At 39.7% G+C, this 16,207-nt stretch overlaps 1 protein-coding gene across 1 annotated transcript in view; it reads right to left on the reverse strand.

Annotated features, from left to right (window-relative positions):
* Window positions 1–9,808: 9,808 nt before the first annotated feature.
* EPSTI1 (epithelial stromal interaction 1) overlaps window positions 9,809–16,207 on the reverse strand; it is a 97,851-nt gene continuing 91,452 nt past the window's right edge. Inside the window, exons 10-11 of the mRNA XM_061133513.1 lie at window positions 15,441–15,540; window positions 9,809–10,348 (exon numbers count right to left, since the gene is read on the reverse strand). Of these exons, the coding sequence (XP_060989496.1) occupies window positions 10,340–10,348; window positions 15,441–15,540 (109 nt within the window). The 3' untranslated portion in view covers window positions 9,809–10,339. The remainder of the gene's footprint in view (window positions 10,349–15,440; window positions 15,541–16,207) is intronic.

The following is a 16,207-nucleotide window of genomic DNA, read 5'->3' on the forward strand; positions in this document are numbered from 1 at the left end:
CAACAGAAAGTGTGTTAGGGAACTGGCAGATAGGAACAGCTCCTTCTCATCTAGGAAATGGAGAAATAATTGATGTTGCTGCCTCCCCTGGCCCCATGGGATACCAGCCAGTTGTGAGGTGACCTTTGTCTGAATTTGAGAGATGCCAGCTGTCAGCAGGCCACCATTTGTGCAGTCAGTGGAAAACAAGGCCAGGTGTATGTGAAATATTTATGGAAAATAAAGACTGAGTGGTCCTCTGTCACAGAGAAAACAGAAAGGACTCTAACTCCTCTTGCTATGGTGTTTTTATCAATAACATTAATGATACCCCGCATAAATCCGCAACTATTATGTGTTTACATGGTAATACTTTTAAAATTGGCAAAAAATATATTGCTATTAATGGGCTCTAAAAATGAAAAGGATTGCTTAATCAAAAATCAAATACTTCATTCATGAGAAAGTTGATGACAAACTTATAAATTTCAAAATATTTATCAAAATTGACCACCTCCCATGGGGACTATATGATAGCATTGATCCCACAAAAATCAGAAGATACAAATATGCTAAGGCATCAATATCAACTCCCAAAGATTTTGCCTGAAGACAATGACCCAACATATACAGTTGGGCAATATATGCAGCAAAACAAGAATTTTAGGTGAAAAAACTGCTCCTCTACATTAACTCTCTAACATTAACTTTCTTCCATTTTTCTTGTGCACATACCTAAAGTGAAGGTAGCTATTAATGCACTGGCTCCAATGCAGAAAAATGTTTCAAACAATTAAATGATGCAATTTTTACATGAGTATAATCAGATGCTATGGGGCTTCCCAGGTGGCTCAGTGATAAAGAATCTGCCTGCCAGTGCAGGAGACCAGGGTTCCATCCCTGGGTTGGAAAAAATCTCCTAGAGAAGGAAATGGCAACCCACTCCAGTATTCTTGCCTGAAAAATCCCATGGACAGAGGATGCTGATGGGCTACAGTGCACAGGGTGGCCAAAGAGTCAGACACAACTTAGCAACTAAACAACAATCAAACACTATATATTGGAAAATGACTGTTTTTTAATAACTATTTAATTTTCAAATGGAATTCACAGTACCAAAGTAAAACATTCGGAATTTCACCCTGTTGAGAGTAAAACATTTGACATTACTAGAGCAAGATGCCATTATAAACTCAGTTAAATGAATCACTGCTACTGTAAATTCAGTGTTTAAAAAGTTCATACTAACATTATCCTCACATAATAATATAAATACAGATTTTGATGGAGAACAATGCCATGGCAAAACCATGTTCTTTCTAAAGAAATTTATGGAGTAGAAATGTGCTTGGAATTAGGTGTGGTACAACATAATTTATCCTGCACTCAAGTTGTCAAACGGTAGCAGTAGCTCTAGAAATTTATAAATATTATATAATATACATAGTATACATAGTAAGAATAACTGAACCACACTTTTTTGTGAAAAATCTGATTTTGAATACAAAGCAGTATGTGTTTTTCTCTTTTCTGGCAGCCATAAGTAGGATTTTAGACATATTTAAGCCTTTGAAGAAATATTTTGTAAATCAATCTAAGTGCCTGACAATGGTGTTAAATTCTTTATAAGTGAGCCTTCTAAATTTGGTCCATATTTTTTCAAAATAGTTTTAGAAAATTTATCAACATCACCAATGAATGGAAGACCAAAAAGTTTCAGTTTTTCAGACTTCCAATTATTGATAACAAGGTATAAAGACAGCAAGACACTAAAATTTGTCCCCACAAAAGAACTAAACAAATTAAATGATTTGTTCTGAACAAATCAAATGATGCACAAGATTTAACTTTGAAATTATATAACTGCACTTCAGGATATCTCAAATTGCAGACACTTTTATTTAATAAAGCTCCTATTTTTTCTGTTTCAGACTAGAGTAAAATTGGGAACTGAAATTTGCAAAATATAAACTTGGCAAGATAAAGAGAACTAATTTGACAAGCTTCGCCTTGTAAAAATACTCTCTGAAGAAAGGTACTCAGAATGGAGGCAAAAAGTAGCCTTGAAAATACATAAGAATTGAGAATATCATCCACTTAGAATTTGTTTTGATCCTATTAAGTATGCTAGAGACAGTACATTCTGCAACATAATATGGTCTTTAGAGAAGCTCAATTGAAGGTTCATTTCAAATTTATTAGCCTTAAAATGCAACTTTAAAGAAAATTTCAAGTAATTTTCTTCAAAAAAGTAACACAGCAAGACCACATGGGGGAAAAACATATTCTTCAGAAAAATACAGTAGCATGTTATTTGAGATACATGTGTTTTAAGAAACTGATTAAAGGGGGTGAATTAAAGGGTTGGGGGTAGGAGTCTTTCAGTTCTGATGGGGATTCTGAGAGGGTTTCCCTACCAGCTCACCAGCAAAGAATCTGCTGCAATGCAGGAGCCTCAGGAGAACTGGGTTTGATCCTTGGGTCAGGAAGATCCCCTGGAGAAGGAAGGAATGTCAACCCACTCCAGTATTCTTGCCTCAAGAATCCCATGCACAGAGGAGCCTGGTGGGCTACAGTCTAAACGGTGGCAAAGAGTCAGACACAACTGAAGCAACTAACGCAATTACTCTGATTCTTTTCTGAAGTTTATTTTTCACTATAAAAAGTATTTTTTAATTAACTTTATTATAGTTGCTTTACAATGCTGTGTTGGTTTCTGCAGTAGAGAAAAGTGAATCAGCTATATGTTTACATACATCCCTTTTTTCCTTTTTGGATTTCCTTCCCATTTAGGCCACCATAGATCATTAGGTACAGTTCCTTGTGCTACACAGTAGGTTCTTATTAGTTATCTTTCTGATTTCACTCTGTACGACAGACTCTAGGTCCATCCACATCCCTACAGATGACCCAACTTTCTTCCCTTTTATGGCTGAGGAATATTCCACTGTATATATGTACCACGTCTTTATCTGTTCACCTCTTGATGGACATATAGGTGGCTTCCGTTCCCTGGCTACTGCGAAGAGTGCTGCAATTAGCATTGGCGGCGGGGGGCGGTGGGGGGAGCATGTATCTTTTCGAATTACGTTTTTTTTTCTGGGTATATATACTTCCTAACAGGATTGCTGGGTTATTGCAGTTTTTAAGTTTACCTTGAAGTCCATGGATGGATGGATGGAGTCGAAGTGATGTCCCACCAGAAAGGCCTAGGCCACGTCAGAGGACAGAGACAACCCCGAGGCTAACCCGGGCGCTCTTTTTCTGCGCGGGGCCAGATCCTCGCGCCTTGCGACCCCGACCCTCCCCGGGGTCCTCGGACACAGCGGACACTCTCGCGAGGCCTAGTCAGCATGTGTCTCGCGAGAAATCCTCCGCGAAGTGGGCTTTGGGGCTGGAGGTTTCTTTGGTGCGTGAGCACGTCCCGGCTGGCCCTGGGCGGTGACTGGGAGCGCTCCACGTCCGGCCTGAGGGGCTTGAGGCCGAGTAGGGCATTGTCCTCAGTTCCCAGCGAGGAGCCCCTCAGGTCCCCACAGCCACGATGCTTCCAGTGAGCAAGCTTTCTCAGGGGTCGAGAAGGTAAGGGAAGCGCGGCCGTCCCCCTGGGGTGGGGGCAGCGGGTAGCCGCCTCATGGGGTGGTCCTCACTGACTCCAGAGAGGGAGGGCGGCCTGAGTATGAGAGCCTCCACCTGCCTAGGTGAGGTAGCTGAGGAGACTCACGTGCACGTTTTCTCCAGAGTCCGGCACTGTCATCCTTCAGAACCAGCGACTTCGGCGCACTTGCAAGCCTCTGCCGGGCTCCAGAAATCCTAGAAGGATGCAGTCGCTTCCCCCCGCCAAGATCCCCGCTGCTCCCATGCTACCGTGGAAGTGAGGTGCAGGAGACAGGAGGACCAGGCAGTTCTCTGTGACAGTGGTCTCTTTAAGACACACCGAGGGGCCAGGTCAGCTGTGTGGCAATAATTTGAAAGTGGGCGATTGCTCGAGACATTGTGGAAGTCGAACTGATTAAGTCTTGGCAATGAGTCATGCCTGGATGAGAGAGAGGGGAAAAGACTCGCGAGTCCGTGGTGTCTGTAAGTCAAGGGTATCCTGTAGAATGGTGATAAGGTAAGGGAGGAAGAAGACTGAAAGTCTGAACCTTGAAAGCCTCTTTATGGTTAACACTAATTTAGCATCTGCCATTCCCTCACCTTATCCCCTTATTTACCTTTTAAGAGCATTTAGCCCACCAGGGTTGTGCAGAGACTATCCTGTGAGGTAAATATGGAGCTAAGACACTTGTCCAACATTAGCAGCTGACACAGCTAGACTCTCAGGTCTCCTGCAGCCCAGCAGTCCTCCTTTCTTTTTCCAGATGCTTCAGCTCATGGCTAATGATCTGTATGTAGACATTAAAAAACCGGCATCACCAGCAACCTTGCTGAATTACAAATAGACAAAGCCAGCACTGCTTTGTGCCAGCAGCTGCCAGTGGCAGGGGCTGAACTGACTAGCTTAGTCTGATAGCCTGGTCCCAAGAATCTTTCCAAACTTTGACTGCCACACCTGGGGTTGGTCAGTTAGCTATGAGACATCCCAAAACATCAAAAGAAACTCTCTTGAGAAGTTTTCTTCTCTCCTCATTCCGATCTTCCCACTTCCTTTCACACTGAGCAACAACTGTATGAACCCCCAAGGTAGCTCCCCTTCTCTCTCTCTCTCTCTCTCTCTCTGCACCCAATCCTCCACCAACCACCATGATATTTATTTCTCTTAATCTCTGAAAATCCTACTCCTCCATCAAATCCATTCATCTACCAAATTCTCCCTGTTATGTGCTAGGCACCTTTCAAGGCACTGGGAGTACAGCACTAAACAAGACAAAGTCCCTGAGCTCACCAAGTTTAAGTCTACAGTCTTTAAAACTCTTTATTGACTACATCAGGGCTCCCCATCTTCTGAAATACCATGCATTTTGTCTCTGTGGTTACATCACTACCAGCACATTTACCCAGGCTAGAAATATGTTCTTGGGTGGGAGATGAGCTCCATGTCCTCTTACTCTGCCATCTTCATCTCTCTCTCCTTAACTAGAGACCTAGGCTACAGATACAAAACTCATCTCTCACTTGTCATTCTCACGTCTACATTCGAGTCACTCACAAAGTGCTGGTTTTTTAAAAATTACAGATGCCTATCCTGTGCTCCCCATCTCTAGTCAGTGCTCTGGCTTAGGATTTTAATTATGGATCATTTGGACTCTAACTGATTGCTCTGCCTCTGGTCTTGCCTCCCTCAAATCTATCTTCCATGAGATCTCTCATGATTTATTTAAAACAAAGTCGAATCAGGTCCATTCCCTGCTCATAACCCTTCAAAAGCCTGAACCACTCGATATGGTACACAAAGCCCTCTGATATCCATCATGTCTTACACTTCTTGCCTCATTGCTTTACATAGTTGCTAACTCATTTTTTCTAAGTTCTCTGTATGTGTGTGTCTGTATCTTTGTACATTTTGTAGTTTCCATACCCAGCAAAGTGCTTGGCATATAGTAGTCCCTTAATCAATTTTGAACTGCACAGGGCTTCTGCCATCATTTTGCATTTATATGTATGTCTTAAGTTTTTATGGCTTCCCTGGTGGCTCAGAGGTTAAAGTGTCTGCCTGCAGTGTGGGAGACCTGGGTTCGATCCCTGGGTTGGGAAGATTCCCTGGAGAAGAAAATGGCAACCCACTCCAGTATTCTTGCCTGGAGAATCTCATGGACAAAGGAGCCTGGTGGGTTACAGTCCACAGGGTCACAAATCTTACAGTGCATTTTGAGGGGTATTCATTAGAATTATTTACAATGTTCCTGTTCTTTTCCTCCTTCTGGGAATATTGCAGAATTATATTTCCCACTCCCTTAAAAGTTGGGCATAGTCATGTGATTTGTTCTCTCCAATAACATATGAGCAATAATAGCGTGCACCACTTCCTGAGAAAGCATTTAATTACCCATGCAAGACACAGCTACTGTCTCTTTCTCTTACATGAGGAAATGGAAGCTTCATCAGCTTGGTTCCTTGAGGGACAAAGGTGAGCAGAGCCTCCTGCTGACCTATGCTTGAAATATAATGTAGTCAAGAAACATATTACCAGTCCACTAAGATGTGGGGATTTACTATGGTCACATAACCTTGTCTGTCCTCACCACTTCATTCCCTCAGGACAGGAACAGTACCATTTATCTTTGGGTCTTCATGGTGCCATAGTCAAATCAGACTAGAATGTAAGTATTATATTTAAACTCTGATTTCTGATTTTTTCTTAATTCACAGTGTCCCATTTTAAAGATTCCTCTCTCATCTGTTTCTGCCTTCTCATTACTTTAGTACTTTCTGCTCCATTTTAGCACCATTCTGGCTTCTAAAATGCGAAAGTTAAAAATTCTAATCAGCTCATAATTCGGTGTTGATCACCATGTAACATCTTGTAGAGAATAAGATGGCCACCCTCTGATGACTGAGTGAACAGTTTCTCCAGCTCAGCCGTAGCAGTGCTCTTCGGGGAAGGAAAGGAGTCTGGCACACAGGCATGCAGCTCTGAGGGATGAAAGTCATCAGCTTACAAGGGGATGTGAGTGTTATAGCACAGGTCGCCGTGTATCCTCTGCCCAAGCAGATGGCACAATGACATGGTGATACATGTAATAAAAGTTTTCCTCCATTTGCCTTTATATGCCTTTAAAAACCCTCAGCTTTGAGTATATGATTCTGTGAGGAAAAAAAAAATCCTCTTTCTATGATCCTTTTTAAATGCCACTGTTAAACAATGGACTATCCAAAAAGAAAAGGCTTCCAACACAGACAGTCTCTACCTGAAAGAAATGCCTAACATTTACTTATTCTCTCTATAATCCTTACAGTAACTTAAAAGGCATATTTTTTTCTTGCTCATGTAAGTGTATTATACATTACTCCAGTCATTTCCTGGACATCAGTACGGAGCTGCCTACTATATGCATTAGTTCATAGGGTTAAAAGCAAAAGACCCACAGCCTTCTTAATATTTTCTTCTATCTATTAACAGTTCTAACACAGTATCTATTACCTCCTCCAGCATCCACAGCTCCAAATATGCCCTTTCATAGGAAAAGGTCCAGCTCATTACAGACCATCTGTTGAATATTCTGGAAGTTAAAATTAAGCCTGTAGGCACTGTCTCTATGATTTATGTTTCCTAAAGTCAATTACAAATTTTCAGCCAGAGGTATCAAAACTTTGAATTTAACTTGAAGTTTTCATTTTTACAAATGCCAACTGCTTTATTTTAGAGGGAAATATTTCTATGTTTACTAAAACTATTCAGTTCAGTTGCTCAGTCGTGTCCGACTCTTTGCGACCCCGTGAATCGCAGCACGCTAGGCCTCCCTGTCCAACACCAAAACTAAAACTATTAATATAATGTAATTTCCTATAGATACTTTCTGAAAGACAAACAAATCTTCAGGTTTAAAAAACAGCTTAGAGAATTTTATCATGTTTAACAAAATCAATCTGTGGAAGGAATCTAGGTTTTTTCAAGCTAACAAAGTGTTTAGGGACCACAGGAAATATATCTTTAGTGTTAAAAATACATAAATCTGTGAGCTCAGGTCTGTGCTATGAATGGAATAAGATCTTCTGCCCCATATCACTCACAACCATACCCAGGAGAAGTCCTGCATTTTCTTATGATGGGTCATTGGGTGGGTTTCTGCCTTTAAAATCTATCAACATAACAGCAAGAAGAAGCCACAAAGGAAAAAGATTAATAGGTTCCCATACACAAATGTTTAAACTCCAATACTAAAATAATGATAAAATATTTATAAAAATTTAGGTATTTCCAACATAATATCTCAGCACAGAGAGATCTTTTATAAATCAACTATACACACACACAAGAAGATAAAAAATGACCAGTAGACCTAAGGAAAGAAAAGAGGGATTAAGCTCTCCAAATGAAATTTTTTACTCAGCTTATAAGCAAAGATTTTTTTTTAAATAGTAATAGGATTAAGGAGAGTATAGAGCATACTTTTGGTGCCAATAGATATTGAAGTCAACTTTTGGGAAAGTAATTTAACTACATATATTAAAATACCAGTAAATGTAGATTCCCTTAAATCACCAGTTCTAATTAAAAGTGTTTGTCCTCATCCAGTCACTAGACAAGTATCTGTAAGGATTTTTATTGCAGGGAGTTTGATACACATGTTGATAATATCTTGATGGATGCATACCAAAATATTAAGCTGTGAAGATCAACAAATTAAATCCGAAAAAGTCACTAGTTTTTTTTTCTTCTTCTTATAATTTACTCATCTGTATGTCTAAAGTTTCTGTAACAAATACCTATTACTTTTGTAACAGTCTGTCTCATTTTTATTCTCTTTTACAGAAATGTAATTTAAAAGCATAGAAAGGGTGATTGGAACTTTGGAATTCTCATCCAGGGTTACTCATAAGTCAAATTGTATTCCAATCAAGAGCAGATTAAGTGTGAAAAACAAAATAGTAGACTCCCTTACACAGCAACTCTTGTTTCTTTTCTGGTTACTTCTACCTGCATAGAGAATTGTTTAAGGAAGATGTTTATGATCCTATATGTAGTCTAGAAAATTTTGGCCATAAAGTCACAATCTTCTATACTTGCACAATAACTTTTTAACAAGACCAGATACCTGAACAAAATCTTTAGGAATGCAGGCTATGGCAGGCAGTAGAAGAGAAATTGACACCAATTTTCCTGAGAGTCCTTTTGGGGACTTTGGTGTGAAAGCCTCTCTTTCCCCTGTATTGAGTCCTGGCTACACATGGGAAAACAGAAGCAAATGAGAATGCCAAGCCTAGACAGAAGAACCAGAGCATGACCATGGACTGTGAGGTAGCCAGGCTGGCAGGTGTAGGCCTGAAATGGCTGCAGTAAAACGCCTGCAACAGTCACACATTTACAGTCAGTTTGGCGGTGTTTCCAGGCCAGGCCGAGGGATTTCATTGTCCCCATATTAGGCAATGACAAAGATTTCAAATGGACCGAACATTTTACATTACTGTCAACAGCACTAACGTAGATTTGGCTGGCAGAGGAGAGGGAAACCAAGAGTGTCTGCATTATTGACTCCAGAGGAACGCTGAGTACCATCTGCTCTCAACCACCGTCACCACCACCCAGCGCAGCTCTTTCTGCACCACACCCTCACCCCATTTCTGTGAGCCCTCCCCCACCAGTCCTGGTCCAAGAACCTGAAATCCCAGTGTTTCTCCAAATACACATTTGGAAAGTCATTTTCAATGCAGCAGTTGGTAACACAGGAGAGCTCTTAATGTTGCATGATATTGTCTGCTCTTGTCCAGTTCCAAAAATTATCTACTCTTCCAACTTTCATTCTAAGACTAAATGCAATGCTGCAGTGCTTCTCTTATATAATGTGGGAGGAGAGGAGTGGCCAGACCATACGGTGTGGAAAACCAGTAATTCCCACACCAGGGTCTATAAACTGGTTCAGGGTCATAAAAGAATAGGAAAGCCTACTGAATTAGTCATAGGATCTGGGTTGCATGAGCAAAGACAAGTTTCTAAAACACCTACAAACCACACGTGGTATCGACATTTGTGTCCAGCTGATTTTTTATGACCTTTCAGAAAATGAACTGTCCCACTCTCAAAAACTAGAGGAACAGTATTAATAAGTAAGTCAAAACCAAAGCCAAATCCAGTAGTGATTATAGTACTACATTTGATCTCTATGGACTATAAAGAATATAGAAACAAGAGAGAAAAACTCAAGAGCTTTTCATTGAAAACAAACACAAACCATTTATACAGAAGCAGTTCAAATTTTATTTATAGATTTGTTTAAAAGCATATAAAGGATTTTTCTTTTGCTCACATTTGTAGCCTGAATTAAGAAAACAGGGATAGAAATCTAAAGGTGCCAGAGCTTCCCCAAACCTGATCTGAGAAGCAGAAAAAAATTAGCTGTTTAGAGACAGGCAGGCAGCACCCACAGTTCTCACTAACCTGAAACAATCAAATGACTCCCTGCTATTCTAGCGTACTAACATGGCTGTAATTTTACTTCCAATAAGAGGCAAAAACAATTAGAAAAATAATGCAACATTTCACTAGCAGTAGAGATTAAATATGAGTTCAGTAATCTGTGCCTACAAATATGCATAAATAATGACAGGGAGAAGAAACCAGTCATCCTCAGCCGCTCAGCTGAGTGAGTGGGCAGTTGGAGTCAAGGTAAAACACAGTGAGGCTGAACAAAGCTGCAAGAAAGAAAAACATCTCGTGTGGTTTTTCAAGGTCAGTTGACAAAGGCCAGACATAAGCAAATATTTCTCATGTATCCTGGAAGAAAAAGAAAATGAAAATTAGCACCAGCAACAAAACAGAATTCAAAGCCTTTGCAAATCCAAAATGAAGTTCCTCCAAAAAACACTCTTGACTATATGACTATTTTTTTAATGATTTAAAGTCCCAGTGAAATGATTTAATTTTCAAGTTCCATTTCGACTCACTAAATGGTCTCTGTCAACAATGTATTGGCTTATTGAGTGACAGCTCATCAGCTGTGTTCTGAGAGATAGGCTAACACGGGTGACAACTAATAGTGTTCACAAATATTGTCACCCACCTCCATAGTTAGAGCAAGGACAGGGCAAATACCATATGGAGCAGAGCCACTTAAATGGAAATGTGTGGAGTAGAAGCACAGTGTATTATACAGCAGGAAGGTGGCGTCTAAGGGGGCCTTGAGGAAAGGAGATAGACTTAAATGAGTTCCCTCCCCCCACCACGTGCAAACAGTCATGTCACCTCGATCAAGCCTCCCAGACTACCAGGCCAAGGTACACCAAGGTTTCAGACTACTGGCTCTAACATTCTGGGAAACTAAAATATCGGGTTGCCTCATGGATCATGGCAAATGCTTAACTGCCCTTGAAGACACAGGATTCAGAGTTTCCACAGCATCTCAAAGGGTCTCACCTGCTAGTATCAGGGAAATTATCATTTGAACTGATTCTTTAAATATCCTACCTTAGATACATCTTATATGTGATTTCAAAGAAAAGCTTTGGATGTGCTTTTATTATAGATTTTTGATCCCTTGTATTAGATAAATTTATTTTCTATACCTAGTTTGCTAGAGACTTTTACCATAAATGAGTATTGAAATTTATCAAATGCTTTCTCTGTATCTATTGAGATGTTTCTTCTATAATCTATAGGTGTTTCTCCTATAATTTATGTGGTAAATTATCTTGGCTTTTTTTTTGGTTCTATTTATTTGTGATGAGCCAAACTTACATTTCTGAGATAAGTATATACTATGCTTTTTTAAAAAATTCATTGTTAAATCTGTCAAAACTTTGTTGTGATTTTTTTTATCTATGTTTATGAGTGAGACTGGCCTATGATTTTTTTTCTGTATAGTCTTTGATTTTGATTCTACATTTACCTGCTTAATCCTTTGGAAGAATACTCCCTTCTTTTCATTTATCTGGAAAACATTCTGGACATTTGGAATAATCTGTTTCTTGAACATTTAGTAAAACTTTTCTGTAATATGTGTAGGCCTGGTTTTTATTTTATGGGAAAACAGTACCTAATCTAGATATAATTTAAATCATTTTGAATCCTACCTACAAAGTGTAAAAGAAACTGTCTCCCCTGTCTTGAAAACAGAGCATGTTGTCAATCTCTTGTGTTTTGCCAAATAATAGATAAGAAGTGACATTTTGGTTTAGTTCAATTTGTATTCCTTTTGTTATAAATTCATTGGGTGCTTTAATTTCAAAGATTATAATTTTTTATTCCTAGAAGTTCTATTTTGCTCTCTTTCAGTCTTCCTTGTTGTCTTTGTCTCTTGTTTTTGCTTATCATTTTAAACTCAATATTTATTCCAAATGTTTTATACATAGATATCTTAAATTCAATATCTAATCATTTAAGTATATCAAATTATTTGGTTCTAAATTTTGTTTTGGTGACCCTCACCCACAGCTGTTTCCTGTCCTTGTGGTAAGTTCCAGTCACTGTGTTATACTTAGGATATATCAGTGAACAAAACAGTCAAAGAGCCCTGCTCTGATGGAATAGGGAACGCAAATTATCACAAGGAGAGAATAATAGTAATTGATCAACAAAACATCTAAGAAAATGATGTTAGAAAATTAGACCAGAGGTTGCAGAGTGTTATAGAAAAAAGAAATGGAGCCTGGAAAGAGAATTGCAGGAGTCTGGTGGCAGCATTAAATGGATGGCCAAGGAATCCTTGGAACTTAAGAAAATACTTAAAAGAGAACAAATCATTTGGATGTTTTGGAGGAGAGTATAGAGGGAGCAGCCAGTTCTTAAGTATTCAAAGACCAGCCAAAGACAGCTGGTGCGGCTGAGAGGAATGAGGAAGCGCGGCAGTCGGAGGAGAGTGCCCGAGAAGTAGCGTGGGCTCTAGGGCTTGAAGCACCTGTAGGATGAGTAATAGACATCTGTGCTTTTACTGTGAAGACTTTGGCTTTTACTCTGGAGAGTCGTCAGAGCCACTGGAGGGCTTTGGGCCAAGGAGTGACAGCAGATGACTTGTTTTTCAGTCTCATGTTGAGACCAGACCCTAGGTGGAAGTGTGGAAGCAAGGACACCATCTAGAAGATGGTTTCAAGAACTGAAATGAGCAATGATGGCGGTTGGAATCAGGATAATAGTGGTGAAGGTGGATGAAGCTGCGAGACTGGATACATTTTGAAGGAAGAGTCAAGGAGACTTGCTGATGCATCAGCGGTAGAGGTGTAAGAGTCAGTCATGCAAACATGAAAAAGTGCAGACAGAGAAGTGGGGTGAAGGGCATCAAAGGTGAAGTTTTAGACATGTTAAGGTTGAAATGTCTACCAGACACACAAGTAGTGATGTTGGGTAGAAAAATGGATCTGCAAGTTTAGAGGAAGAGATCGAGGCAAGAAGTTGAAATTTGGGACTAAAAAGTATATTGGTATTTAATTTCATGGGAATGAATGAGGCCATGAAGGTAATAAGTGAACGTAAAGAAGGTAGTCCAAGATGTATCCCTGAGGCACTCTAATGTCAGAGAGGACAGAAAGCTAGAGGGGATTCAGCAAAGGAGAATGGAAAGCAGTGGTTACTGAAATAAAACTCAGGAGAGTACAGAAGCCAAGTAAACAAAGAGTTTCAAAGAGGAGGCAGTGATTTACCATGACAAATGATGCTAATCAGTCAAAAGATGAAGACTGAGAAATAACCACTCGATTTTGCAATGTAGATAATGTTAGTGACCACGAGAAGAACTTTGTGGTTAGATGGTCTAAATTCTGATTAGAGGGGGTTTAAGAGAAAAGGGAATAAAGAAATTGGAGACAGGACAAATACCTCAAAGTTCTTCTCTAAAGGGAAACAAAGAAATAGGACATAGGCAAGAGGAAAATGGGCATCAATATAATTTAATATTTACATTTTCTGCGGATGAGAATTTTCTAGTCGAGATGACATGTGACAGTTTGGAAGAGAGGGAGGAGCATTGTTAGAACAAAGTCCCCCAGCAGATGGAGAAGACAGAATCTGTGCCATAATGAAAAGCAGACACAGAGGAAGGGATATCTGTAGTAAAGTGAGGTGGAGATGAGAACCTGGGCAAGTCTTTGCCTCTGTGTCACTGCTTCTTTCACACAAGTGAAAAGCCAGTGACCACGCTGGACTTGGGTATGCCTGTCTTAGTAAGGAATCATCAGTCATCCTCACTCACATCATATCCTGAGAAAGTGATGTTTCTCTCTTTCTATCTGTGAGGAACCCAAGTGGAGATTCATAGCTTATTACCTAAGACCTACCAACAGTCAGGGGTAAGCAAGACTCCCACATGAATACACATGAATGAGTATTCATTTAGTCTCTCCTGTCATCCTCTCTTCAACCCCAGGTATTTTTCTCTGTATGTGTGCTTAGTCTCTCAGTCGTGTCCAACTCTTTGCGACCCCATGGACTGTAGCCCGCCAGGCTCCTCTGTCCCCAGGATACTCCATGCCCTCCTCCAGGGGATCTTCCCAACCCAGGGATTAAACCCAGGTCTCCTGCACTGCAGGCAGATTCTTTACTATCAGAGCCACCAGGGAAGCCCTTTCTATGTATATGCACCTTCTAAATTGGGGTTATTAAGTACAGGAGAAAATGTACAGCAAGGTTCCAAGTCCTGTCCAAAATCTGAGTTTCAATCACATTTCACTACTTATAAATTCTATAAACTTGGATAGTGTCTTAAAATCACAATGCCCTATTTTCCACATGACTCCTACTCACATATTCTTTTAAGTCAATAATTTGTCAATTTCATACACAATGCAAAGATACTGTTTTGATTCTTTTCTATCTTTGTACATGGTCTCTACTCTGAATGCCTTAGTGATACACAGGAACATACATTATAAATAGACACATCCACTATGCATTCTCTACAATTTGCCTACATTTAATTATCTTCAATATATATTGAGAGAGATTGTGAGATCTCTCCATAAATTTTAACCACTAGATGCATTCCAAGAAATCATGCATAGCAAATCTCTAACAGATTATTTTCTCAAAAATGATCTTTTGTCCACCAAGTATTTATTAAGGGGTGATCTCCTCTGGAGTTACCAGGTCAGCAAGTACTTGATTATTTTCTCATATTTTACCAGTTTAAAGATTTCTGTCTGTTCCTTTTTTTTTTTTTAATAAGTACAGATACACTTGGGCTTCAATTGAATTGTAAAACCCACTGTGGTTAGTTTTAATTCTGTACACATTGCAAACCCCACAACCCCATACATTCCAAAGCTTTGGTGCTGTTTAAATAATCTACTGTGCACACAAAACACATTACATACATATTACAACATAGTCGCAAGGCTTTCTTCCCCAAAATCTGTAAGAACATTTCATTTTCAAAAAGTGCCTTTTGCCATAGGGTTTTTTTAAAAATCATTTTGTAGTGAAAAATTAAATACTGATTTCTTTGATGTGCTAGTTTCACTGAAAGAATATGTTACAAGAGAATGCTTACTATTTTTAGAACCATATTTCACTGAAAATCTTCCTGGAAAAAAAAATGTTCCTTGGTTTTTATTGTAGGCCTGGGCAAAGGGTGATTTAAAAAAAAAAAAAAAAAAGCCTTGCAGTCCAGGCAATCACACAGCAAACAAAGGGCAGGTGTCATTTTTTATTGTGATTGGCATTGGGCTAGAGCTGAAAGCCGGACTTTCTCCATCTCTCAGAAGCTATGGTGGAATTTACAGTAATCACCCCACCTGCCTGCCCACTACACAGCTGAATGGCACACACAAAAAATATTTATCTGGAGAGAAGGCCACAACATATTTTTTAAATTCTCTTTGTTTTTATTCTTCAACTTGGAAATATTTAGTTTTTGAGAAAAAAAAATAATAAAACTCACCCAGCTGTTACCACTATTCATATTCCAATAACCACCGAAGTGCTGGAGGCCACCTGGTTGACTTTCGCCTTGGAGTCGGTCCAGAAAAGCATTATTTACCCTTTAAAATAATGAAAAGTGTGGGTGAGTGGAAAGCTTGATGCAGGGCTGAGAGATTTCTGAGAACCTAATGTGCTGTCTGAATGGACTGTGGGGCTCTCTGCCCCCATTCAACTCAGAAGAAATCTACAGACACTTCTGTTCACATTAACCACATGACGTGTTGTGAACAGTCCTTTGGTGGAGTTGGTGGCGGTCTTGGCTCAGTCCCAAAGAGGCATAAATTCTTCCCTCCAGAGTTTCACTCACCCACCTCTACTAGTTCTACAAGAGTCGTGGTCACCCAAACAACCATACTCCTCAGGGCCATGCCAGGCGTGAACCCCAGAGGAGGTAGAAAGATGGAAGCTTCAGCAAGAACTAAAACATGAAGAGAAACCAAACACAGTTCTGCGGTGCCGTTAATAGTATTACAAGATAAATGTCTCTCCCATACACCCTGTACCCCATTGCCAGTCTTTCTAAGGTAAATCCCACTAGTGAAAAGTAGAAAGAAAACAGGAAGAGAGTGTGAGAAAAGGGAAACACCTGAAGAAGGAAGCCCAAGCTTTCAAAAGAAGGGGTACATCTTTCCCTGATGTCTGATCATACTGGCAGCAACCAATTTCAGAAATAAAGTCAAACATATAAGAGGTAAAACTAAAAAGAAAGGCAAGAAGTGATTATCC

The sequence above is a fragment of the Dama dama genome, chromosome 30 (assembly GCF_033118175.1).
Source record: "Dama dama isolate Ldn47 chromosome 30, ASM3311817v1, whole genome shotgun sequence".
Taxonomy (NCBI): domain Eukaryota; kingdom Metazoa; phylum Chordata; class Mammalia; order Artiodactyla; family Cervidae; genus Dama; species Dama dama.